The following is a 27,986-nucleotide window of genomic DNA, read 5'->3' as shown; positions in this document are numbered from 1 at the left end:
AAAGGTGGCTTCCAGAGTTGGATTTCTTTTAATTAGCAGGTGAGTAAAAAGACGTTCTACACAGAATGAATGCTGTCCCAGCACAAGGACACCGTCCGGTGCGCACCATTCAGGGAGCCTGATCTGGTTTGAACTGGGGCCACTGGCTCCTGCGTGGAGCCTGCTCTTAGAACACACCAGAAGGCTGAGGACTCTAGCGGGGCCTCTTGCGTGCACACACACAGTCTGATTTTGCCTTGTTCCTGCCCCGTGTGGACAGTGCCATGGCTCTAGCTCCGGAGCCGGGGTGGTCATTCCTCCGACCTGTACTCCCGGCCCTGGTGCTGCATCTTGGAAAGGACGCGCTCGTAAAACAGCAGGTAAGCGCTGGAGGACAGCACCTCCTGCAGGCTCGCCTTGCGGACGGTGTCATCGGAGATCCACAGCCACTGGTTGCTGGTGGAGAGAGGGTTCTTGGCCGAAGGTGGGGACCGTCGGTAAGTCACGAAGTGTCCTGAGTGCATGTCTCCATGGTGGACGACAACCGCCATCAGCCGGAAGAGGTACGTGGAGGAACTGAATGGGAGGAACGGACGCCAGTGGTTTACCGATAGGAAAAAGGGTTTCGGGCAAAAACAAAAAGTAAAAGAAGCCTAGATGTTCAGTGACGGGGGACTGATTCGACGGTACATCCGTACAAGTGATTACTACACAGCCATGACAATAGGGACTGATACTTACTGGCATGGGAAGATGCCCATTCCGTGAGTGTATGTACCCTGTGTGTAAGCACACGTACAACTTTAGAGCGGAAGGCTTTAGGGATTTAACTGCTCATCTCTACGTGGTATCCTGAGAAATTTGAAATCTTTCTTCATACTCTATACAGACATTCACACGTGTATACACAGAAGACATATATTTAAATTCTACGTACTTTTAGAATTCTTATTTTTAAAGTGATTTCCGTTTTGGACGAAAATAGGAATGCATAATAGTGAAATCACACCTTAAGATGAAAGAAAAATGTCCCTCCACATTGGCATTCATTTCTGTGCTAAGCTAATTTTGGAAACCCAGAGAAACAGCAGCGACAACGGATGAAGAATGTGCCCCTAAAGAGTGGCTCACCTGTAGTCAGGAACAACTGGGAGGGGGAAGGGCATTGGGGCTGGCAGGGTAGGCAATAAAGATGGGGAGCAGGCGCCATTCATAAAAATTTGTGTTTTCGGACCCCCTGGCTGATTCAAAACTGCAAGAGAAAAAGGCCCAAGGCAATTACAAGTCGCAGTAGCTGTGGGTAAACAAAACATGGCTTCGATTACCTTGAGCTTAACTCCCCAGCAATGCTACAAAGAAAAAAAACCAAGTATTTCATTGTGTGATGTTGATTGAGAAAATGTCCTTTTTGTCCTTGACTGTTTAATCCCAAGTAGAAAACGTGTGTCCGGCTCCTGGTCTGCTGTTCACTTTGAGAGCTCTGCGAACCTTCAAGACTCCTATCCCTGATCCCTGTTTGCTAAAGACGCGCCAGAGTGAAGCTGTAGCTAATTTACTGACATTTCGACAAAGCCGAGCTTTCTCAACCTGGACGCTACTGACTCGTGGGCCGGATAATCCTTGGTTGTGGCGGGGGCTGTCCTGCGTGTGGCAGGATGTTTCTTGGCACCCCTGGCCTCTATCCACCAGATGCCAGTAACACCTGTCTCCCATTTGTGGCAACCAAAGACGCTACCAGCTACTGCCCCAAGTCTCCTGGGGGACAAAATTCCCTGGTCAGAACCACCGATCTAAACACTCTCTCTTCTTTAGTTGCCAGCTTCTACAGAATACCAACGTGTAACAGCGTTAATAAATGTTTATGGATACAGGTAAAATAATGAAGGAGATGCTGATGTCTTTTTTCCTCTCATGGGTCATTTTTGGGGGCCTGTGAGTACCAAGTCAGTCACTGTGGGTCATATGGTGGCCATAGCCAGCATGCTGTGACGACTAGCAGACCTGCACCCCGCCCCCTGCTCCCCCCAGGAAAGGAAGAACCCAGAGTGAGGCAGCCCTTGATTTAAAACAGAAGCTAAGGGGCACCTGGGTGGCTCAGTCGGTTGGGCGTTCGACTTCGGCTCAGGTCATGATCTTGCGGCTTGTGGGTTTGAGCCCCACGTCGGGCTCTGTGCTGACAGCTCAGAGCCTGGAGGCTGCTTCGGATTCTGTGTCTCCCTCTCTCTCTGCCTCTCCCCCTGCTCAAGCTCTGTCTCTCTCAAAAATAAACATTAAGAAAAAATTTTTTCAAACAGCGGCTAAGACTGAGCCCTCTTCCCACTACAGCTGCTTCTGACGTTCATCTATTGATCAACTGAGAAAAGGCAAAATACAGTCTCCCTGTGAATGATGTCCTGCCAGGCCACACAACTATGGATGCAAGAAAGAATAAAAGCAGTAAAGGATGCTGAGTCAGGAACATCTGGGGTGCGGGGAAGTCAGCCCTCTGGCTTGACTGGGAGCAAATGTGGGGGCTGAGTGTGGGCTCAGAGCCCTTAGAGTCTATGGGTTTTCCTCATCTATTTAATTCTAAAGAGCTCAATGTGTTACATAAGATAGCTTTTAAAAACTCCCCAACACTGGGGCAGCTGCGTAGCTCAGTCGGTTAAGTTCCCAGCTCTTGATTTCCACCCGGGTCATGATTCATAGTTTCATGAGTTCAAGCCCCGCGTGAGCTCTGCGCTGAGGATGTGGAGCCCACTCGGGATTCTCTGTCTCTCTCCCTGCCCCTCCCCCACATGCATTCTGTCTCTCTCAAAGTAAAACAAATTTAAAAACCTGCCCATCACTACCTCTGGTTCTCTCCCAATGGACTAACGCTTGCCCTCCGACCAGTCATTTCGCCTGCTGGGGCCTCCGATTTTCCCCTCAGCGGCGCTGAGGGTCCCAAGAGCTACCTGCGGTACTGGGGCCCGACTCCATTATTCATCTCTGGTGAGGACAGCAGTGGAACTAGATCAATAAGGAATTCAGTAACGAAGAAGTCAGTGATCATTAGCCAGGACCCTCCCTCCCCGCGTCACCCGTATAAACGAGATGACCATACTGGGGGAAGAAATTCACTGGACTGCTCAGAGCCAACGAGCATTCAGTCAAAAGACCAGAAGGCGATGTTAAGGTTGTCTTCCCAAATTTTTTCAACTATGATTTATCGTTTTTAAAACCATACATCTCATTACTATGGACGTTTGCCCTCTTTTAAAGGGATCTTCCCCCTCACACTCCCAGTGCTGCCGTTCTCAGGTATTTAAGCCACCACCGGACAAGCTCCCTCGCGGCACAAGGGCCCCAGAAGGCGGTGACACCAAATCCCTTTTCTCTGTGCCGCACGTTCCGTGCGTCGGCTCCTGGGGCACGCACCTGATCTGGGGGCGGCCGGCCCGTCCTGCAGGTCGAGCGAGGGCCCCGCGCTCTCGCCGGGTTTAGGGCTGTGCTGCCCGGGTCTGTGCCCCAGGAGGTGGTACTTGTAGATGTCCATCATCAGGAACTCATTGAACTGCACGTGCTCATGGCGCTTCAGGGGCGTGCCGTGGCTGGACCAGCTCAGCCGCTGCAGGTGGATGCACAGACACTGAGGGAGCTGCGGGCGAGAGAAACCGAGGCAGCAGGCTGTCGGGGGCGGGACCCGGCGGGTCCCTGAGAGCTAGGCCGACAAGGTGTGTGGCGTGGGCTCACCTTCCCTAGTTTCAGCTGCTTGACAAAGGTGGTCCTCTGGTGTTCCACCTTCTCCCCATCCAACGTCCCTTTGGCTTCGATCTGAAATGAAAGAAACCTCTCTGCAGAATTTCTTGTAACGCAACATCTGCGGCAAGCCGCGGGGCCGGCCGGTGTTCCGCCTGGATTCAGCTGGCGCCTGACTTTGACCCTGCTGAAGGAGCTCAGCCCCCCAGTTAATCGTGACCTGTTGTCAGTTTTAGTCATCAAGCGACAGTGACAGAGGGGGCAAGAGAAGTGAAGCAGCAACGCTAGAACTCTGACATGGCCACGTCGCCTGTTCTGTTCAAAAATTCTGCTCCACACAGTTCCTCTTCTTCAGAGGATGAAACACAAATGCTTATGGGAGTCGGGCAAGGCAGGTAAGCGTCAGTACAGCAGGGCGTGAGACAAGGGGGCTGGTGGCGGGGCATATGTCCTGTCTCAAAGCACAGCAGAGTCTTCCTGTAAACATTCTGTGGATGAAGTAAAACTCATCCAGAAAAGAGGTTTGGTCCATGGGCTACTGATTTCCCAGCCAAGTTACGTGACTGTGGCTAAAACGACCATCCGGGCATAGTCAGAAGAGCTCGCCGTGAGAGGCGCTCTATCAGGACACACAGGCCTAGGGGGTGACACTGGGGCTTAGGGGCATACCTGCGTACAGTTGTCACATACGACGTCCCGCACTGATTCTGATGAGATAAAGTGGTGAAGGCAGTGGTCCAGGGTCAGTGGATGCCCCTGAAGCACCAGAAAACAAAATTCACGATTACAACTTAAAAGAGAGCTATACTGAAACTCTTAACAGATGGCAGTGTGATCCCAGAGCTTTATTTGCTTTTATGGCCAATAAAGCTTCACAGATACTACTGGACATTCCCTGAGCAAAGTGGAGCTCAAGGCACCCTAGGCCTGCTCCTACGAGCTATTACGTAACATTGTAGAAACTTAAGGACGTCTACACTGTTTTAGATATCTTTGCACTTGAGAGTAACACGTGTATGTACACTCAAAAAAGCCAAAATTCCTGCAGCCAGAGAAAAACCATCCACTTTCTTCTCCCCCCACATCGGGCCATGGTACCACACACGACAACTAAGACAGGTTCAGCCAACCGAGCGTCTGAGTAACGCACAGCACCTCGCTACACAAAATGCCTCAAAGCCCTTTCAGACTTCAATGTCTCCAAGATAGACGCCAAATAAACCATCGCGCAATACGTACCCATGTGGCAGCTGGAATACTCAGTGAAAGGCTATCGAAGGTATCGAATCGAACGGGACTCTGAAACAAACAGTGCAGAAAATCCAGAAAGGATGCAGGTTCAAGTCAAAGCTTTACAGATGGGAAGACACATGCCTATGAAACAGTTTAATATTTAGATGCCCAACATTTCCATAATGGAACACAGTGTACTTACCCAGAAGCAAATTCTAGGACAAACAACCTTGTCCACGTAACGGGCACAGTAATACCGAAGCACAGCTTGTCAGGTAACTACAGAACATACCTGACCCAGCAATGTAGGGAATTTATCCTCAGGAAATAACCCTGGACAAAACTACAAGGATGTTCATCACAGCATTATTTAAATCGGCACAATGTGAATAACTGAAGTTTCTAGGGAATGATTAAATAAATTACATCATGTCCACATTAAAAACAGTATAGAAGAAAGGTATGAGTATACAGAAAGATGTGCCTGTTACAGTATTAGTTGAAAAAAAACAAAACAAAAAACCAGATGATAAAACAGGGTAAGAGTTCCTGCTTTTGGTGATGACAGAGTAGCTTGGCTAGACTAGCTGTCCTGAGATAATGCATATAAATTCTGGACCGAAACAAAACACGGCAACTGGAGAGCTACCGTCAACGCTTGGGAAAACAGGAACTCCGTGGGGAGACTTCCACTGTGTGACTTGTTGCCCGGGGGTGCTCCCCAGTCTCGCAGTTCAGTGTTGAGTGGAAAAAAGCAGAAGTCTCACAGGATGGAGGTATCAGAGGACTGAGTTCAGGGCTGGTGAAGAGGCTGGAAGAAATCCCAGAAAGAGGACAGCCACAGAGAGGAGGAACCCCCAGATCAATGTATAAACCCTGCCCAGTTCCAAGGCAGGCACACGCCGGTGTGCACACCCACACCAGACATGCGGGCAAACTCCAGGGGCCTGGCAAAAAGCAGAAGCTAGAAGCTGAAAACACTCAGCAGAGATTTTGCTGCCCGACGTGGGGAAGACAGTTGGGCTTTGAGCTCAGCCAAGTTAACTGTACGCCAGAAGAGAATTCATTTTTTAGAGAAACGTAACAGAATCCAAAGTCTCTACTACGATGTTAATTAATGTGCAATAAGAAATGACTAGACATACACTACGAAGAAAGAAGAAAATGTGAGCCATGGTGAAGGACCCTTCGGATTGACCTGGATACCGAAATGAGCACAAGGACCTTAGCGAGAACTATGACAAACGTGCTCAAGGACACAAAGGAGAGAGTCATTTAGTCCTGGTGGAGGACACACGGGCAGTCTCGGTAGATATCCAGCAACTATGAAGAACTAACAAGAAATTATACAACCAAGAGCACAGTAACCAAAATGAAAACTCTGCTGGACAAGCACACAAATGGCGATGGCGAGGAGTCTGTGAACTTGAAGACAAGTAAACAGAAATTATCCCATCTAAAGGACATGGAGGAAAGAGGCTGAAGAAAAGCGAACCAAGCCTCAGTGAGCTGTGGAACAGTACCACGCGAACCAACAAGCAGAGAAAGGGGCACAAAATTTGGGGGGAAATTAATGGCAAAAAATATGTACAAGTTTGGTGGAAGACATGTACAGATACATGAAATTCAGCAAATTCCAAGCAAATACAAAGAAAACCATACCTGGGCACAGCATGGACAAACTGCTGAAACTCAAAAATAAAGAGAAAACCTTGTAAGCAGGCAGAGAAAAAAAAAATGACACTGTACCTACAGGAGAACGGTATGAATCATGCCGACTGTGCATTAGAAAAACTGGAGGCCAGAAGACCACAGAACAATGCCTTCAAAGTGGTGAACTGCAAGGAAACAAGGCATGCGTGGGGGCCGCCCCTTCCACAGCTTGGAGGTAGGGGGCGGCAGGAGAGAGAATGGAGGGTGGAATTCGCGCTAAGAGACTGGGCCCTGGCTCTGCCAGTCTGTGAGGCTGGGGCACGGCTCATGTCCTCAGGGGGCTCTGACTGGCAGGGTGGAGGGCATTCGGTGGGGAAGACCGGTGGGAGCTCAAATAGCAGCCTACGATGGTTCCGCTCCACCCCCCAAGGGATGATGTCACTCCCACGAATCCACTTCCGGGCCTATCTTTCTGCTTCAGTGGCTTACTCAGTTATTCTTTGCCTGATGCTCAAGTGTCATCTGTAGACTGCTTCAAACACCACAGGTGGCCGTGGCAGGATCAGAAGGGGCGGGCAGGAAGAGTGGGGAGCAAGGAGAGAGAAGGAGGACTCTGTTATCTAGAACAATTACTGGAAATTCACCAGCTACAGCGGGAGAGCCCAAGGTGAAGCTGTGAGGTTCCTTCTGTCCCTGTTAGTTGCTCAAGAAGTAATGCGTTTTCTTTTCTTTTTTAATGTGTATTTATTTTTGAGAGAGAGTGCAGGAGAGGGGCGGAGAGAGAAAGGGACAGAAGATCCGAAGCAGGCTCCGCGCTGACAGCAGTGAGCCTGATGCGGGGCTGGAACCCATGAGCTGCGAGATCATGACCTGAGCTGAAATTGGACGCTCAACCTACTGAGCCACCCAGGCGCCCCAGTAATGCGCTTTTCGGAGCTCATCAGCAAGGCACAGAGAGACGCCACAGTAACGCCTCCTTGAAGGCCTTTCTTCCCCTACAACTCTTCACCTAGACCTTCCCCTTTTCCCTTCCTTTCCCTGGCATTGTAAAACAGCAAGTCAACTGTGGGAGGTATCTGGACACAAGGGTTTTCCTGCACTGTAAGCGGATGCGAAGCAATCCTTCGGGCCCTGCCCGGCTGGTCTTCCCTTCCACAGACTGAGATGACTTTTTGTGGTCATCCATGTCCTAATGAGACACCATGGCTGGAAACAGACGTGCCGAATAAGTTCAGTCAAAAAAGCAAACAAATCAAATCAAACCAAACCAAAACAACAGCAACCCTGAATCTGTATCTAACAAAACTATTCTCAAAAAGAAAAAAAAAAAAAAAAGGCAAAATGGAAGCCTTTTCATGTAAATGAAAACTAAATAAACTTGTTGCCAATAGACCTAAGAAATGTTAAAGGAATCTTTTTAGGCTGAAGGGGAAAAACATCAAATGGACTTGCGTCTACAGAAAGGACCAAAGAACACTGAGAATGGTAAACAGAAAACATTTCTTCAAAAACTTCTTTTAAACACATAAACTGCTTAAAGCAAAAATTATAACATTATCGTGGAGTTTCTAATATGTAGACATAATATATATGACAAAAATACTACAGAAAAGGGGGTAATAGAACTCTACTTTTGTAAGTTTCCTGTATTTTACAGGGAGTATATTAACTCTAAATAGACCAGGATACATGAAAATTGCATGATGTAATCACACACACACACACACACACACACACACACACACACCCCAATGTAAAAAAGTAGAGCTAAAAAGCCAATGGAGGAATTACAATGGAATACTCAGTATTCAATTAACCCAAAGGAAGGCAGGAAAGGAAGCACAGAGGAACAAAAAAATTCTATGAGACAAACAGTAAACAAACAGTAAACTAACAGACTTAAGTCCAACCACATACTTACGTCTCAACATAAATGGACTAAGCACACTAATCAAAAGGCAAATTGTCAAACTGAACCCAATTATATGCTGTCTACAAAAGCTACACTTCAAATACAAAGGCAAAAATTAGCTCAAAAATAAGAGAAGAGAGGGGCGTCTGGGTGGCTCAGTCGGTTGAGTGTCCAACTTCGGCTCAGGTCATGATCTCGAGGTCCGTGAGTTCGAGCCTCACATCGGGCTCTGTGCTGACAGCTCAGAGCCTGGAGCCTGCTTCAGATTCTGTGTCTCCCTCTCTCCGCCCCTCCCCCACTCATGCTCTGTCTCTCTCTGTCAAAAATAAATAAACTTAAAAAAAATAAGAGGATAGATAGATAGATAGATAGATTAGAGAACAAAAAGAGATATCCTATAGAAACACTAGTTAGAAACTAATGGGACGAAATAGACTATTAAAACAAGGAGGCTTACCAAAGACATAGAAGGACATTTTATCAGGAAAGTAAGAGTCAACTCATCATAACAGCCCATATGTATATACCTAATAGCAAAGCCTCACAAGAAATTCTACAAAAATAAAACTAAAGAAAGAAAGAAAAACATGGGAATGCAAGCTGGTGCAGCCACTCTGGAAAACGGTATGGAGGGTCCTCAAAAAACTAAAAACAGACCTACCCTACGACCCAGCAATTGCACTACTAGGCATTGCTCAAAGGGATACAGGTGTGCTGTTTCGAAGGGACACATGCACCCCCATGTTTATAGCAGCGCTATCGACAATAGCCAAAGTATGGAAAGAGCCCAAATGTCCATCGAGGGATGAATGCATAAAGAAGATGTGGTACCTATACACAATGGAGTATTCCTCGGCAAACAAAAGAATGAAATCTTGCCATTTGCAACTATGTGGATGGAACTGGAGGGTATTATGCTAAGTGAAATTAGTCAGTCAGAGAAAGACAAAAGTCATATGACTTCACTCATAGGAGGACTTTAAGAGACAAAAGAGATGAACATAAGGGAAGGGAAACAAAAATAATATAAAAACAGGGAAGGGGACAAAACAGAAGAGACTCATAAATATGGAAAACAAACAGAGGGTTACTGGAGGGGGGGGGGGCGGATGGGCTAAACAGGTAAAGGGCATTAAGGAATCTACTCCTGAAATCATTGTTGCACTATATGCTAACTAATTTGGATGTAAATGAAAAGAAGTCAAATTAAACAAAAGACAGTAAAAAAAGAAAGAAAGAAAGAAAGAAAGAAAGAAAGAAAGAAAGAAAGAAAGAAAGAAAGAAAGAAAGAAAGAAAGAAAGAAAAACAGATAATTCTAGCAAATAATTAAGGAAGAAACAATACCAAGCTTAACCAAAGTCCTTCAGGAAACAGGAGGAAGGAACACTTCCCAGCTTATTTTATGAGTATAGTATAATCCTCATAACAAAACCTGACAAAAGACATTACAAGAAACCGTAAGACCAATATTCCTCACGAACACAGACACTAATCTCCTTTAGATAATATTAGCAAACCAAACCCGGTAACATATGTAAAAGAATACATCACAATAAAGCGGGGTTTATTCTGGAAACACAAGGCTGGTTTAACATTAGAAAAATCAATCACTGCAACTCACCATATTAAGAGAATAAAAGAAAAACATGATGCTGAGTGAAAGAAGCTAGTCACAAAGGACCATATATGGTACGATTCCGTGTATATGAAATGTCCAGAAGAGGCAAATCTACAGAGACAGAAGTAGGTCAGTGGTCGCCAGGGGCTACAAGTGTGGGGGAGATGGAGAGAAACTGCTAATGGGTACGGGCGTTTTGGGCGGGGGTTGAAAATATCCTAAAATGGATCAAGGTGCTAATTACGCAATTCTCCATTTTTGTATTTATGTCGGAAATTTTCCAAATAAAAAGTTATTTTAAAACATCAAAGCAAAAAAGCAAAAACAAAAAAAACCCCAAGCAAGAGAATCTATTGTGTCTACCATCAATAGAGACCCAGCCTTGAGACTCGAATTCCTGCCAATCCACAATGGGTCTGCCATTAGTGCAGAAAATGCCCCTGAGGGTCAAAGGACAGGTTGACACTGACTAAAGGGAGGCGGTCAGTCCACTATGTGTGCAGAGCCCAGGCGATCACAAACGCCATATACCAATGTCAGTCCATTCTCCAGATGCTTCACGAATCTTAACTTGAAAGAAAACCATAGAAAATATCAAGTTCTGCTACTGTAATTACCTGGTGCTCACAGTGTTTGCAGATCATGTTGCTCGTAAGTCTTCCATGGAAGGGATGCTGGGATTTCCAGTGATTGGACGTGGGGTGAGGTGACCCTGGAACACAGAACACGTCTGGATATGCCACCTCCAGCCCCTTGGTACCAACCTCAAAATTCACCCTCCTTTTCAGTACGTGGTAGGAACTCCCCTCTTTAGAAAAAAACGTTCCTGGAAGGTAAACTGAAATAGCTTTCCTTACTGACTTCCATCAAAAAAAAAAACAAAAAAAAAAAAAACAACCGGTTCCCTTTCGCAGGAGAATTGATACAGGTCCTTAAATGTGGTTTCCGTATAATGGGTACAGCCACATTTAAAAAAGGAATTTGTGGGGCGCCTGGGTGGCGCAGTCGGTTAAGCGTCCGACTTCAGCCAGGTCACAATCTCGCGCTCCGTTAGTTCGAGCCCCGCGTCAGGCTCTAGGCTGATGGCTCGGAGCCTGGAGCCTGTTTCTGCTTCTGTGTCTCCCTCTCTCTCTACCCCTCCCCCGCTCATGCTCTGTCTCTCTCTGTCCCAAAAATAAATTTAAAAAGTTGAAAAAAAAAATTAAAAAAAAAAAGGAATTTGTGTTGAATAATGGATTTTCACATTCACTTTAAAATGTTTACGGGGCGCCTGGGTGGCGCAGTCGGTTAAGCGTCCGACTTCAGCCAGGTCACGATCTCGTGGTCCGTGAGTTCGAGCCCCGCGTCGGGCTCTGGGCTGATGGCTCGGAGCCTGGAGCCTGTTTCTGCTTCTGTGTCTCCCTCTCTCTCTGCCCCTCCCCCGCTCATGCTCTGTCTCTCTCTGTCCCAAAAATAAATAAAAAAACGTTGAAAAAAAAAATTAAAAAAAAAAAGGAATTTGTGTTGAATAATGGATTTTCACATTCACTTTAAAATGTTTGCAATGTCCAAAGATGGATACCACAAGGCAACATTCCAGAAAGTGAGATAAACGTCTGAAAGCCATCAGAATAAGCAAGTTCTGAAAAACTGGGATTTTTTTTGATAGGATGGGAGAGGAATAAAGAGCGTGGTGTGCTAGTCAGAAAACACACACCCTAGACTCGGGCAACCCTGGGCTGGGTCCCAGCTGTGTCACCTCATCTCTGTGAGCCTCGTTAAGATGCTGCAGCCGCTGGCACCCAGTCTTGGGCTCAAAAGCTAATCGTTATTATTACTACTGATGCACAAAGGAATCAGTTTGTCTTATTTTCCCCCCTCTTGAGTTTAGGTCTTAAGAAAACAATTCCTTCTAAGGAGGACTGTGATCGTTTGCTGCGGACATGACAGTTTCAGCTTTATTAAGTTCCTCGAGTGAGATCAAGGCAAGAAGGTAGAAGGAAAACCCTTGTCTGAGTTGGAAATAGGTCCGTTACTTTTGTTCGGAGCGGGAAACCAAGCAAGGCCCTGGTGTGAGGGGAACGATTCAAGATGGTCCGAACGAACAATGGAAAGCTGTTCCCAAAACACAAGCTCCTTTGCAAGTACGCACAGTTCAAGCTGGATTGGATGTCACCAGAAAAAAAAAAAAAAACCATTTTTCTTAAACAGCAACTCATTGTCACATCTCAAAAGTACCCATCTTCTGTGTTACAGTTCAAGGGGAAGGATTACCTCTCGTACGGCAGGTTATTTGTTTAGGAGTTATCTCTGGCTGCTGCTGTAGGGAAAAAAAGAAGAATGAAAACAGACCGAAAACCCAGCCGCAATCCCTTCTACACCCTCACGCGGCTCCTAAAGCTTACAAGCTTCTCCGCTGATGGCGCCACTTAAACCCGACTTTTAACAAGAGATCCTAAAAGTAGCCCTGGTGATCCTCTCTGGTTGGTGACTGTACCCAATCATCAAATGCAATCAAAACACACTTCCTCTCTCTGGAATATTCCCTCCCATCCCTTTGCTAGTTAACTTTTACCAACTCCCTAACATCTATAGTGTTCTAGGGAAATGAGGATTCATTTAGCATTCCTATGGCTCCTTGTTCCCTAGATTAGATGGGGGGCAAGGGGGAAGAAATACCTTTTCTTCTCAAAGCCAATACAAATCATAGTGATGAATCATTTTAAAGAGGCTTGGTACCCTAACCAAAGTCACCAATTGCAAAGTTTACAGCTTAAGACAATCCCCCAGCCCCACTCCCACTAGTAATTTTTATTGAGACTTTTTTTTTTTGACAGAGAGAGACAGAGTGTGCGCATATGCACGCACGGAGGGAGGGGCAGAGGGAGAAAGAGCATCCCAAACAGGGCCCAAGCCCAGCACAGTGCCCGATGCGGGGCTAGGCCCCACTACCGTGAGATCATGACCTCAGCCGACACCAAGAGCCGGATGCTTAACCGACTGAGCCACCCAGGCGCCCCAAGACTTACTGTGGAGTTGAAAGTGGTGCAAAGATTACACTTGTGCCCCCTATACCTATTAAATATGCACGAACCACATACAAGTATTGAGAGGATTAATGACTTACCTCCAGGGAGTGCACATCAAACAAATGTGTGACCCGGGGCTGCCGGTCCCGCTCATCTTCCAAGGACGAGGTAATGACGTGGAATAACTCGTGGGCATCCTGTCACAGGGCAAAGCTGCCTCAGAGAGGCCCGAGGAGGCTGGGGCCGCATCAGAACCGCCCTGCCTGGACCACCAGGCACACCTGCAGCCACTGGGGCAGAATCTGCCCCCCACCTTCTCAAGGTTCAGCCCATCGACAGCTACCTCCCCGACACTTTCCCCGTAAAGGCCCTTCGACTAAGGGGCTCAAGGGGAGAGAGAAGGAAAGCAAGCTTGGGGCACAGGGCGGCCTTCACACCTGCCACCTCCCAGCCTGTCTCAGCTTTGTCAACATGGCCCTGACCTCCGCCCCGCTACTTTTGTTGTGGTGGTGGTAAAACAAACACATCACATAAACGTTATGGCTTTAACCATTTTGAAGCATACAGTTCCATAGGGTTAGGTACGTCCACACGTCGTGTCACCGTCACCACGGCCCATTCTCCAAACCGTCCCAGCTTCCCCAACTGAAACTCTGTTCCAGTCAAATATCAACTCCCAGCCCCTTCCTCCCTGGGCCTGGGCACCCACCATTCCACTCTCGGTCTCTCAAAATCTGGCCACGCTCAGAAACTCACAGAAGGAATCACACAGTATTTGTCCTTCTGTGACCGGCTTGCTACACTCAGCACAATGTCCTCAAGGCCCGTCCACGCTATAGCCCGGCTCACAATTTCCTTCCTTGTTTCCCATCTCAGGCCTGTCCTTTGCACTCCGGCCCGAGCGGCCGGCCCACATCTTCACACAGGGCCCCTTCTCATCCTTCACGTTTCTGCCGGAAAGGCACCTGCGCAAGGAGACCCTCCCTCGAGGACTCTCCCCGACTCAGCCCCCTCCCCCCCACTGCCGGTGCAGCGGGTCCTCTACCCGAGACACAGCCCGAATCCCAGAGGACTCTGTCTCCCCTGCCCCAACCCTCTCTGCCTCCCCTGCCTCTGAGGCAGGCCATCCCCGGCCCGGACACCTGCTCTGGCCTCTCCACTTCCCTCTCTGCTCCCTCTGCCCGGCTCCGGTCCCTCGGGTACAGCACGTGCCGTTCACACATAAATCAGGTCACGGCGGGTGCCTATAAAGCCTCCAGTGGTCCCGCCACTGCACACCGAGTAGAAACCCCCCTCCGGCCCAGGGCACTGGGGGCCCCGCGCAACCCGCCCCCTGCCACCATCTGAGCGCCCTCCCCTCCGCGGCTCTGCTGCGGCCGGCCCCAGCCACACCGACCTCCCTGTCCTTCCCAAACACCGCGGCCTCGAGGCTTTCGCCCCACACCCAGGCTCTTCACGGGACTCACTTCGTTTCAGACTTCAGGTCCCAGCAAAAATCTCGGGTCTCCAGAAGAGTCTTCTCTACCTGAAGGAGTCCCCCCACTGCTCTTCTCTCCCCACCAGCGGCAGGCCCCTGACACTCGCACTGTCACATCGGCGTGCTTATCTTGTGGTTAGCACATTTTGAAATGACCTCTTTACTGTCCACAGAAACCTGCAAGCCATGTTTGCCGCTACAGCCCCAGGCCCCCCACAAGCCCTGCCTGAGGCAGGCATTCGACAGGTATTTGTTGCAGGGGATGAACCACTGGATTCTACGCCTGAAATCATCATTGCACTACATGCTAACTAACTTGGATGTAAACTTAAAAAAAAATAAATGTTTGTTGCACGTATAAATGAAGCCCCTCCTAGGCTATGAATGGCCGTGATGGAGAGTGATGGAGGTACAAAGCTAAAAGGCAAGGCCCTCGAAGGACGCACGACCCAGGGGTGGACGCGGCAGCCTGGCTATTTATCGAGTGACGCTGCCGCAGCCTGAAAGGGACCAGCTTTTCCAGGGCAGCTCACAGACAAGGCGTCTGGACCAACCCTTGCAGCTGGAGCAGGGGTTCGCCAGAGGGAAAAATCTCAAGACAAGATGCCGTCAGACCCAACCCTATCGTGTCTGTGAGCCACGGAGCTCCTCGGCCTCGAGGAAAGGAAGGTATCGCAGACGGGGGCGGGGCTTCGGCGGGCACTTTAGCACCAGCTGGGCTCCAGCCCTGGCTCTGCCACTCGGAGAGCCGTGTGACTTCGGGCCAGCCACCCTGCTCCTCCGAACCTCGGTGTTCTCATCCGCAAGATGGGGACAGTGACCGTGAGTCCTGACGGGGCCGTTGTGAGGATTAAATCAGAGAACTCAACGGAGGCACACTGGCCCAACACAGCTGCCACAGCCCTGGCTCTAGACCCTGAAGAGTGGTTGACGGTGCGAGTCTGCTGCTGACCGACTAGGTCCGTAAAGCGGAGATGCGGACAAGGCCCTGGGCCAGTAGCTCCGGCTGCCTCCAGAGGGCAAGAGGCTGGCGGCCAGCCATGCTTGCCTCTTTCCCGTGCACAGCGCAGCACCACGTGGCTCAGTGACTGCTACCTGCGGAAGCTGCTGGAAATACATCCAAGGAGTAATTGGGACTGCAGTCAAGGGTCCTTGACAGACAAGCACGACTTAGCAAAGGTATCCGATGTCCCTGGGACTACATCTCAGCCATTCTCTCGGGTTAGAGAGAGGAAAATGCAGCTAAGTTGTGCCAGTTACCAGAGGAGGATTTAGTAAGATTTTCTAAATGGAGAAACGTTTCAACGTACAAGGGATTCGTCGAGATGCGTCGTAAGGAAGTAGAAAGAGCGTCAACACCCGGTTTACAAAGTAATGCCCGTGCAGCTTCAGACTGAACTGGAAACAGAGGTAGTCTTTAAAAACAAGGGGGGCTGGGAAGCCTTCCCCCCTCACTTTTCAGCGTTTTTAAACGCATTTCACTCCCGTCCTACCCTTGTGAGGACCCACGGGCTGTCTCCCATTTCTCGGGTCTATTATCTGGATGGTGGAGGCAGAAGCCGCCCACACAAAGCTGGTCCCGAGACCGTCCTGGAAAGGTAGCCAGGGAGGCCGTACCAGCACATCACTGGAAGCTAAACGCCCTGTCCCTACAACTTAACTCTCAGCTTCGGTCTCAGACTCACCGTCGGCAATAGCAGCGGTCTGAGGGGGTGGGGTGTGGTCAGGACCAAAAGAGGCAGTGACCCTGCAGTTGTGGGAAAGGGAGTACGAGTGGCTGGAAGAAGGCCCTGGGGGTGCATATGACAGCTGCTCAAGGTCTGGGGCTACTTCAATTCATCTAGCCTCTAAAAACGGATTTCTTTTTAAAAATGGGGGTGTGGTTCAAAAAAGCCCCTCTCAGCCCCAAAGGTAAAGCCACCCGCCTCTCTCTGGAAGATCCAGGTGGCCCTGGGATCCAATGACGTGCAAAGTCACTCCAGAACAAAAAAGAGGTTGGCTCTTTGGCAATGAGGTGTTCCTGCCCTATCCTGCTAACCTTTCCACCCAACGGGTAAGAAACAAACAAAAACCGTTGCATTTCTCCTCTGATCGCGAGAATGGGAACAGAACTTGCGATCTGGTCCCAGAATACTAAGGCAGGCTAGAATGCCACAGAAATGTACACTCAGGCCAGGCGAGCGCAAGGTCAATACTGGCATTTTTTCTTCATGCCTTAGCAACGAGGCTACTTTTCAGCCGTCATCGCGAGCTCAGGCCCCAGCGCATTAGTGGGCAGAATGGGAGGTTCACCTGTTCTTCAAATGAAGAGATCTGCCATCTGTACATTCTTAAGACATCCAACAAGCAGCTCGCATCTAAGACCTCATCGTCAGTAACTTCTTGGCAGGACAAAGCTGGAAACCAAAAAGGTAACGCCATTAGTAAATTCACTAGCCTCACAACAAGCCAGGAAACCTGTCCTGCACAACATATCAAAGCTAATTAAGCCTCTCGCTGTAAAATCCACCTTGAGTTATAGTTCTTTCATTATTCCTCTTTGTAGCCTCAACCACTGCACAGAGGGCTGTTAGGCACTGCGTATTTGCTGAAGGAATGTGATCTTTCATGAGGCTATAGCATTTACATGAAGTAATCGATTTCGGCTATTTGAATTATCGTCATCGATATAAATTGCTGCGAGATTCCTCCTAAATGAAATGATTTTAACTCACAACTCTGAGGGCGGGAGGCCCCTCAAGACTTCATCTAATCCAACCCACACTCAGTGCTTAACCCCCTCACCCCACCCCACCCAACAGGACTCTCTCTGGGGCCACGGGGCCTCTGCTAGTATCTGTCTGCACTGGAGTTTCTGATTATCACGGGACAAGCTCTACGGGGCAGCATGAAAGGGTCTGCTGAGTAGTTCACTTTTCAGTCATATGTAAAACCAAGCCTAACAAACAAAAATGAACGTGTGACGGGCTCACGAGTCTATACTGTCATCACAGCTAGATCAAGGGTTGGCAAGCTGTTTCTGTAACGTGTCCGACGGTAGGCGTTTTAGGCTCTGTGGGCTCTGCCGAGACTACTCAACGCTGCTACTGTGGCACCAAGGCAGCCAGACCGCAAGTAAGTGGGCATGGCTGTTTGAATAAAACTTTATTTGCAAAAACAGGCCGCGGAGCAGACCTGACCCACGGGCCAGAGTTTGCGGACTCCTGATCCTGACGGCCCCCTTCCGTCACATGCCTCGCCGGCCCAGCACTGCTAGACAGAGTGTGGGAGATAAAAATACAGGGGCCCGCCACCTCTGTGCAGCTTCCCGAGTTCAACTACCTCCAGACCGACTAAGCCAGCCCGTTGCTTCTCTTTAATTTGCAGTTGGTAAACTGGAGAGAGTCCTTTGGACACTTCGGGCTCTGACTCAGGAGCCTGAACGTGGTGGGGACTTTGGGGGGGGGGGTACCCTGTGGAGGAGCAGCAGCCTGGGGAGCCAGTGCTAAGTCCCGAGGCTCCCCTTAGCACTGAGGACCCTGGTGTCACATCTTTACCCTCCAGAACAAAGGGCGCCCATTAGGACAGCAACCGAACCTCCTTCTTCCTCTTACGCCCCTCAAGCAGCCTGTGTGGTAGCTTTTTTCCTCTCAAGGCAAATTTTAATGTCTCCTTTAGCCTAATTTTGCTTAAAATCCCACGAGGTGATTTAGCAATATCTACTAATTTTCATGTCCTATGATTCACGTCCTAGCAGTCTGACTTTCTCAGGATCTACTGCAGGCAAACACAGGCCCGTGTGCACTAGGGGCACGTACAAGACCATTCGCTGGGGCCCTTCTATGACCACAAGGCACTGGAATCCAACAGCTAAGTAAACTGAGGTATCCTGACGTTCTGGATACTGCACAATTGTGAAAGTGAATGAGGTTTGCAAATCACGTATCTGATAAGGGACTGATATCCAGAACGTGTTAAAAGCTCCCCAAACTCAACAACAACAAAAACACAGACAACCCAATTCAAAAACGGACAAGGGACTTGAGTAGACATTTATAAAAAACAAAACAAAACAAAACAAAACGATCAAAACAACTATACAAATGGCCACACAAAAACTTACGTGCAACATCACTTATCAGTAGGGAAATGCAGATCAAAACCACAACGAGAAATCACTTCACACCCATTATGGCTGCTACCAAAAGGACAGACGATAACGAGCGTGAGCGAGGAGGTAGAGAACTGGAACCCTCTGCACACCTCTTGGTGTGAATGCAAACTGGTGCAACTGCTCTGGAAAACGGCATAGCGATTCCTCAAAACATTAAACAGAATGACCATTTGGCGCAGCAATCCCACGGAGGTATACAACCAAAACAATAAAAAGCAGGGACACGAGTAGGTAGGTATCTGCACACCCGCGTTCACAGCAGCATCATTCACAAAAGCCAAAGGTGGAAACAACCCACACGTCCCTTGACTCATGAATGGATAAACAAAATGTGGTATGTACATACAATGGAGCATTATTCATCTTTAGCCTTAAAAAGGAACAGAATTCTGACACCTGCCACCACACGGATGAACTTCAAGGACGCTGTGCTGAGTGAAACAAGCCGGACACACAAGGACGAATATTCTATGACTCCACTTCTATGAGATACAGAGTCAAACTCAGAGACAGGGAGTAAAATACTGGTTTCCAGGGTCTGGGGACAGAGGAGAATGGGAAGTCACTACCTAACGGATACAGAATTTCGATATGGGATGATGGAAAAGTTCTGGTGATGAAGAGGGGTATGGTTGCAGAGCAATGTGAACGTACTCAGTGCCACATAAATGTGCACTTAAAAACGGTTAAGATGGTAAATTTTATGTTATGGGGATCTTGCCGCAATTTTTAAAAACTGGGCAATGGAGGGGCGCCTGGGTGGCTTAGTCTGTTAAGCATCCGACTCTTGATTTTGGCTCAAGTCACGATCTTGCGGTTTACAGGTTCGAGCCCCACCTTGGCCTCCGCGCTGGCAGTGCAGTCTGCTTGGGATTCTCCCAAAAACAAAAAACCGGGCAATGGAAATGAGTAGGCAATTCACAGAAGACAGAAGACCAATAAACTCACAAAAGAGAAAAAAAATGAAGGAGGTAAAGCTCTATGTGGGGACATGGACATTTCTCCAATACGTATTATATTATTTGCTTAGGAAAAAACATAAATGAGACAATATATAATTTTTGTGGGTACTTAAAAACATATTTCAATGCATAGAAAACAGCCTGGAAGGATACACTTACATTTTACTTTGGGAAGAAAGGAGGGGAACAGGATTGGGGCAGTGATAAAGGGAACTATGGCCTTATGTAATGGTTTAATTTTCTACAAGGAGAATTTATTCATGCATTACTTGTGTAATTAAAAATTACCTCTAAAAACCAAAATAAAAAGTCACTGAGAAGCAGACACAGAGAGGGGAGAACAGACTGAGGTGTCCCTATACTGCCTTGTAGGGACATTTCAGCTTTTCACTCTGGAATGGTATTTATTTTTAACAGGGTAGTAGAAGATTTTTTTTTAATTTTTTTATTTATGTTTATTTTTGAGAGAGACAGAAAGAGAGAGACAGAGCATGAGCGGGGGAGGGGCAGAGAGAGAGAGAGAGAGAGAGAGAGAGAGAGAGAGAGAGAGAGAGGGAGACACAGAATCCGAAGCAGGCTCCAGGCTCTGAGCTGTCAAAACACAGCCCAACGTGGGGCTCGAACCCATGAACCGTGAGATCATGACCTGAGCCGAAGTGGGACGCTCAACCGACGGAGGCACCCAGGCACCCCTAGAAGAAATTATTTTCAAACTGCCTGTTACACAGAACAGTAGAACTCGCGTTCCGTGTCAGGCTGGGCTCGCCGGGGAAAACACCCCAGTGAAGCAACAATCAGCTGTTTTTTAAATCCATTTTCTTCCTGACTGTGAGAGTAAGCTGTAGAAATATGGTTGTTTTGTTTTCTCTTAATGTTCCCAAACTGTCAATTGCACAAGACCAAAACGGCCTGTCCGGCCTTTATCTGTGGACATTTTTGCTTTGCTGAAGTCAAATTACATCGTATTTTGAACACTGCTCTTTTTAAACTCGGCATTATAGCCTATGCCTCTCCCAAATTAAAAAAACAATACAACACAACACTTTATAAAGATGATTCATAACGGCTACGTAATATTGTGTTGACCGCTTAATCATTCTGCTGCTGGACATCGACATTTTCTACCCCCTGCCCTCCTTTGTAACAAGGTGTTGGGAGATCTTTGTACATACAATAGCATTTCCCAAATCGTGTTCTGTGGAATGTCCTCGGGATGTCAACAGATGTTATGGGAGGAAAAACTAGTTCTACAGTCAAAAGAACTGGCCTAAAAATGAAGTCGGACCGGTGATTTCCTTTACCAATACAACCTTTGCCAAGACTGTTATATGTGTGACTCCCCAAGCTCGGGGTTGCTGTTCAGCCATTCCTAAACTGGCTTGCTCTCAGAATTCCATTTCAGGCTAGTGCAAATCACGGTCGGCAGAATTATTAGGTCAAATGGAACCGGGCATTTTGCAAGCTATCACTGTGTGGTTCCAACTGCTTTCCAGAAAGTCTGCCCTACGTTACACCACCAGCAGCACATGTGAACACGTCACCCATCAGAACTGTGGATTGTTCAGTCTTTGCTGACAAGCAAAACGACGATAAGCCCTCCGGTATGCTATTTATATTTCTCTGATGATGGCCACGTTGAATATTTGAGGGGTCTGTTAGATACACTGTGAACCTGCATACAATCTGTACTATTTCTTCTGCGAATTACCTTACCTCTTAGGCTAAGACACTTCTTTTCTTTAAACTTTAATAAACCAGAGTACTTCTCACAATCAAAATGCTTAAGTGGCAGTGGGTGTGTTTTCCTCCCGAAAAAAGCTATTAATAAGCTGACGATAATTTACAAATAAATGGCTACATCTTTAATTAAAAAAATAGCTGTTTGTATCTACTGGACCCTTCGTGTTTTGTTTGTTTGTTTTCCATAACGATCTGTACGATCTTTTTTCACACAAAGGCTATTAACCCTTTGCCTGTCGCCTGGGCTGCTGCTTTCAAAACGCACACAATCCCCTTTAAATTCCCAGTTAGATACCTTTGAGGAGGTGCAACAAGGTTAAGGATAAATACTGGTGTGGGGGGGGCTCCTTCTGATCCCTGGTGTACTGGGTGGTAAACTCTTCCAGCCACTTGATGAAAGCGGGGCAGGCAGACAAGCCTTGCAGCAGGGAGTTCATGAAGCAGGTGTTCCCTAAGTTGACCAGCCCGGGCACCAGCCCTGAAAAAGTCGGGGGAAGAAGACAACAGCACATCACATGGGACCGGCTCTGTTTTCCTCTCCCATTTGGGAGCCAGAGTTTCTGCACTGTGGCCTGGAGTTTAAGATCCCAGTCTCACAAAGTCCGTGCCCACTGACATCGGGGGCCTGGCATTCGATCCGCGCCGAGGCCCGGTCCTAGCGTGGCTCCTTCAGGAGACTGTAAGCGACAGGAGGAGGTCCCCCGCCACGTGTTACATCTGAAGGCCGCCACGGTGTGTGGCACAGTTTGGTTTACGCTGAGTGTACAAAAACACTCAGTAACAACATCTCTCTCTTTCGCCCCTTTTCTCCCTCCTTTGGTAAGAAAGCAACGTTTCTCAGAACAGAAGAAAACAACTGTTCTTTTGTTGCTCCCCAGGACAATGACCTTGTTCTCAGAATCAGTTCGAAAGACACCACCACAGCAACTGTGATCAGTCTTTCTGCAAAGAGATCGACAAAACCTGACATACGTCCCTCTTCTGCTGAAACTTTTTTAAGAAACTTTTTTTTAATGCAAAGTTCTCAAACGTGCACAAAAGAAGAGAGGATATATAACGGAGTCTAATCAGAACCACCCCCAGATTTAACAAGGATCAACATTTTGTTCCATCTATCCCTTTTTTGGTTTGCTTGTTGTTGCTGACTTTTAATCAACACAGTGAGAGCAGCATTTACAAGAGGGGGTACTTCTTTAAGGAAAGAGAATTTTGTATTAAAGACACTAACTTGAAACGTTTGCTCGTGACTAGCTGCTAGTCAGTGAACCCACAAACGCGTCACACAATGAGTCAGTTGTGGCACTGAACAACACGAGTACCACGTTAAGGAGAACAGCCACGTGAACTTTTTCATTACGGAGCACGTCTCAAACTCGAGACTGCAGAGGGGGTGAAACAGAAATCTTTTCACTACAGGGTCTAAAATAATGAGTCGTTAAAATGAGCTTCGCTTTAAAAGAAAGTACTGTTCAGAAACCGAAGATACAAGAGAACAACAACAACAACAAAACCCTCCCTTTTTTGTACTGTTTTGGGACGGGAAGGGCTGGGGTCAAGCACACAGACCAGACTAGGCTGCGATGACCTCATTCTTACCTTTTCTACGCTTCTTTCTTTCTGTAATGGGACCCCAAATCACATAGATCCCTGCGGCAAGGGCAGCAGCAAGTCCCCCTATAACACCCCAGTTCTTCATGACTTTATATCTAAAAAAGAAAATAGGCTTACAGTCTTCCCTCATCATGGACACAATACGTATGACTATAGACACAGGTGCACAGAAATAACATTTCATCAAAATAACCCAATGGCCCACCAAACACCTAACTTTCAAGTTGAAGTAATGATACTGTTAGGATTATGTCTTGAAAATCAGCACGTTCAGGGGCGCCTGGGTGGCGCAGTCGGTTGAGCGTCCGACTTCAGCCAGGTCACGATCTTGCGGTCCGTGAGTTCGAGCCCCGCGTCAGGCTCTGGGCTGGTGGCTCAGAGCCTGGAGCCTGTTTCTGCTTCTGTGTCTCCCTCTCTCTCTGCCCCTCCCCCGTTCATGCTCTGTCTCTCTCTGTCCCAAAAATAAATAAACGTTGAAAAAAAAAAAAAAAGAAAATCAGCACGTTCAGACGTCAGGCTTTAAAACCGAAGTCAGAGCACAGAAGCCCCATCTCCCTCAGGGGGCATGCCAAGGTTCTCCCCTTACTCTGCCTCCCACGCTGCTGTCACACCGGCCACCTCAGGACCTTTGCACTGCTCCTCCCTCTGCCTAGAATGCTCCCCGCTGCCGGATCACTGCATGGCTCTCTCTTACCTCCCCTTCATCTCTTTTTTTTTTTTTTTTCATTTTTTTTAATGAAAAAAATTTATTTATTTTTTTATGGAAAACAATATTTTTTAATGAAAAAAAATATTTATTTTTGAGAGACACAGGGTGCAAGCGGGGAAGGGGCAGAGAGAGAGGGAGACAGAATCCGAAACAGGCTCTAGGCTCTGAGTTGTCCGCACAGAGCCTGACACCAGGCTCACGTGGAGCTGTGAGATCATGACGCGGGGCTCGAACTCAAGAGCCATGAGATCACCGTCATCTGGGCCAAAGTGGGACACTTAGGCAACTGAGCCACCCAGGCGCCCCCCTCCCCTTCACTTCTAACCAACAATTAGAACCTGTACTCCTGGTTCCTTTTACCAAGTTCTGCTTTTTCTTTTTACCACCTTCTAATCTAACATTCACTCATTAACTAGGGCTATTGTCTGTCTCCCCCACTGGAATGCAAGTCCCCGTGGGCAGAGATCTTTGTCTCTTTTACTCACTGGCCTATCCCAAGTCTCTAGATCATGCCTGGCAACGAACAGGTTCCTAATAATATTTACTGAATGACTGGATACTGGAGAGAACATACAGAAATACTAAATAGGGAAGGGGCATACTATATATAGCATAACCGATCTACTAAACATTTACTAAATTAAAAATTTCTCAATTTGAGGCTTGGCTTAAACACTGAAGTTATTTTACTACAAACGAAGACATTTCAGCAATTTAAAACACTGTTTTTAGGCAAAGTTATGTATTTCCACCAAATAAGACACACTGTGTGTGTGTGTGTGTGTGTATACACATACATGCAACATATACTGGTATATATGTGTTAGATATGTGTACATATGTGTGTGTAATATATTCTTCAACGTTTATTTATTTTTGCGACAGAGAGAGACAGAGCATGAACGGGGGAGGGGCAGAGAGAGAGGGAGACACAGAATCGGAAACAGGCTCCAGGCTCCGAGCCATCAGCCCAGAGCCCGACGCGGGGCTCGAACTCCCGGACCGCGAGATCGTGACCTGGCTGAAGTCGGACGCTTAACCGACTGCGCCACCCAGGCGCCCCAATTCTTATGCCAATATTTGGCTCACGTGAACCTTGTTTTGAGCTCAGCTCAGTCAACATTAACTCAATGAGGAGTCACTAGTGATATGAGTAACTCTGTCTCCAACAACCAACACCTCCCTAAGGTCACAACTAATACGATACATAACTGATAACAGAATCAATCTTTGTTCTCCTAAGACAGAGTCCATAGAACATGCACAGAGCTGGGTTAAGAAAGGAGAGGTGCACTAATCTGGCTCAATTCTGGTTTTTCTATTCCTCAGGGCGTCATTCCACTTTCGCAGCCTCAGTTCTGTTACCTGTGCAATGGGCACAATCATGAGATCCAGCTCATGGAGTTCGCAGAATCAAACAAGCACAAGTGCACAGGATGCAAAGTAAGGGCTCGGGGAGCCTGGGTGCCTCAGTCAGTTAAGCATCCAACTCTTGAGAGCAGCTCAGGTCGTGATCTCACGGTTGTGAGATCGAGCCCCGCGTCGGGACTCTGCGCTGAGCGTGGAGCCTGCTTGTGATTCTCTCTCCTTCTGCCCCTCCCACGCTCACGCGCTCTCTCTCAAAATAAGTAAATATTAAAAAGAAACAACAGAGGGCTTAATAAACGTTAGCTGCTACTATTAAGTATTATAATCTCAATTTCATTTGTGAAAGCTATTCTTGAATTTCTTAGTGCACTACTGCGCTGACTTCCACACAACAGGTGCATTAATGAAACTGTCCTGAAAGGTTAAAAAGAACCATCACTGAAAGCATAAAAAAAGTTTTTTTAAATGTTTATTGATTTTTGTGAGAGAGACTGAGCATGAGCAGAGGAGGGCAGAGAGAGAGAGAGAGACAGACACAGAATCCGAAGCAGGTTCCGGGCTCTGAGCTGTCAGGACAGAGTCAACAGGGGGCTCGAACCCAGGAACGGTGAGATCATGACCAGAGCCGAAGTCGGCCGCTCAACCGACTGAGCCACCCAGGTGCCCCTAACCAAACACCAATATTTAGGGGTGCATACTCTATGCCAGGCACTGTGATGATCTTATCCCATCCTCAGAACAATCCCACAGAGGTAGGTTCTATTATCATCTCCATTTTCACGGATGAGGAAACCAAGAGACGAGCCAACTCCGTCAAAGTGAGAGAGGCCGCGTGGATCTGAGCGCATGCCCGTCGGGCTGCCGGGTCTGTGCTGTAAACCACAAACCTCGTGCGGGAACCTGAAGGACAGAGCGTCGAAGGGATGGGAGCGGGGGCTTGCCCAGGTCCTCCGCAGGGTATGGACAAAAACCCCAGCACATGGTGACTCCGGAAACCCCATCCCCCTGCAAAATGACAACCCGAGGAGAGTAGTGGGGTCTGGGAGTAAAAAGACCTGTCTTCTCCCCCAGCTCTACTGTGAGGTCAGCTGCAGGCAAAGCCGACTCGGGGCCTGTTTGCCACCTGCAGAATGGGGGCACTGGACAGGACGGCCGCTGAGGGCTCCCAGCCCTGGGAGCTCCCTAAACCTGCTCCAGTTCCCGAGGAAGGAAGCTGAGATGAGTGGCAGGTCTCAGTCATTTAGGGTCAGGAATGGGGGTGCAGCGCTCAGCTCTCAAGCCTGGAGCCTGTGGGAGGATGAGTAAGAGAAGGGAAACAGGGACCCTGACACGATTGGGGGACCCATACTATTGGGGTTCCTAGCAGGAATGGGAGGCAATACCAGGACTGGAAGCCTTCACAGGTTAAGGGGTGCTGATCGGTTCAGGGACTCTTGCAAGATAGAGATTCACTAATAAGATTGAGAATCAGGGATCCCTGGCTTAACTAGGCGGTGGGGAATGGGGGGCAACAGGAATAGGGGTACTGCCCAAATCGAGGAAGACCCGGGGTGCTTTGCAGGGCGTGAGAGCACCGTGGCAGGATTGGGGAGCGCGGGCAGACCAGGAACTGACATGGCTGGGGAGTCCGGAAGGACTGGGGGTGCCCTGAAAGGATTAAGGGGTCCTGGGAGGCCTGCGAGGCCCAGAGAGGTCTGAGGGGCACTGGCAGAATTCGGGGCTTTGACGAGCCCGAGGGTGTCTGGAAGTTCTGGAGACAAGGACAGGATTGGAGGAGGCAGTGGCGGGCGGGGATGGGAGGGCAGGGCGCTGAGAGAATTTGGGGCGCTAGCAGAACTGGGGAGGGCTGATAGAATTGCGTTGCCGAACGACTGGAGGCCCTGGAGGCCCATCCCCCGTCCCGCCTCGGGGCCTGGGTCTCCTACCAAGCCTGACGCAGAAACCTCCAGAATGCTCGCTCCGGCCCCGGGGACCCTGCCAGGGCCGTGAAAAGGCCGCCACAGCCCAGGCTGGGGACCCTGGCCCCGGCCTCTCCGGCCGCCCCCTCCCCACCCCCCCGCCCAGGCTCACCTGACGGCCGCCCCGGTCCGCAGGAAGCGCTGGATGGCCCTGTCGGCCGCGGTCATCGCCGCCTGGGCCCGGGAGCTCAGCATCGCGGCCGCGCGGGAGACCCGCCGCCGCGCCCCCCGCCGCCACCACCTCGCTGGACTGAGGGCTCCGAAGGCTCCCGAGGCGGCGGAACCCGCGGCCACAGTCCCAGCTCCTCCGGGGAAGGTAGGCCGGGGACCGGCTCCCCGGAGAACCGGAAGCAGCCGCCGCCGGAGAACAAGAGACGACGGACCACATCCTTGTTTTTCTTCCCCCCCCCCCCCCCCCACCCCCCGCTTAGCAACGCGCGCGGGCGTCGGTTACCGAGGGAGGCCCTGCGGCCCGCTTGGTTTTTCAAGTTTTGTTCGGGCTCCGTTCGTTTTACATACAGATGTCCCACTTCCAGCCCCTGGGGTCATTTTAATTTTCTTCGTTATAAAGAGGGCAGCCCAGCCCGAAAGCGGGGATCAGGCCTCGGCCACCAATAGTTATTATTGTCGTCAGAGTGGACATAGGTTGCAGAGGAAGGGCCTTAGTGAGCCTGTGGCCCGTCTCTGACGGCATCAATGGAGAAACCTAGGCCTTTGATAACAGCCACCAAACATAAGGTGTACTTGCGTGCATTGCTGAGTACGTCACATGCATTACTTTCAGCCTTCACAGCACCCGTATCATGACCCACACTTCACATCCCAGGAGACCCACGATGCTTACAAGTAGCTTGTAAATGGAGGAAAGGAGATTGGCAGGGAAG

The 27,986-nt window shown here is 48.7% G+C and overlaps 1 protein-coding gene across 4 annotated transcripts; it reads right to left on the bottom strand.

Moving 5' to 3' along the window:
- Nucleotides 1-12: 12 nt before the first annotated feature.
- USP30 (ubiquitin specific peptidase 30) lies at nucleotides 13-27,417 on the bottom strand. 4 transcript variants are annotated; one of them, XM_003994860.6, is made up of 13 exons: nucleotides 27,215-27,412; nucleotides 23,053-23,162; nucleotides 21,752-21,934; nucleotides 16,894-16,997; nucleotides 13,223-13,321; nucleotides 12,370-12,415; nucleotides 10,734-10,828; nucleotides 4,939-4,998; nucleotides 4,369-4,455; nucleotides 3,694-3,774; nucleotides 3,379-3,598; nucleotides 1,111-1,231; nucleotides 13-555 (listed from the first exon to the last, which is right to left on the bottom strand). In XM_003994860.6, exons 1-13 carry the CDS (start codon nucleotides 27,295-27,297, stop codon nucleotides 291-293), a joined length of 1,554 nt encoding a protein of 517 aa, XP_003994909.1. In that variant the 5' UTR covers nucleotides 27,298-27,412; the 3' UTR covers nucleotides 13-290. The 4 variants fall into 4 exon arrangements, with proteins under 4 accessions (XP_003994909.1, XP_044897864.1, XP_006938716.2 ...); XM_045041929.1 differs by lacking the exon at nucleotides 21,752-21,934 and having other exon boundaries at nucleotides 27,215-27,417; XM_006938654.5 differs by lacking the exon at nucleotides 27,215-27,412 and having other exon boundaries at nucleotides 3,379-3,568.
- Between the last annotated feature and the right edge of the window lie 569 nt (nucleotides 27,418-27,986).

The sequence above is a fragment of the Felis catus genome, chromosome D3 (assembly GCF_018350175.1).
Source record: "Felis catus isolate Fca126 chromosome D3, F.catus_Fca126_mat1.0, whole genome shotgun sequence".
Classification (NCBI taxonomy): domain Eukaryota; kingdom Metazoa; phylum Chordata; class Mammalia; order Carnivora; family Felidae; genus Felis; species Felis catus.
Note: the sequence above shows the minus strand (reverse complement) of the source record. Positions and strands in the feature narration are given on the sequence as shown.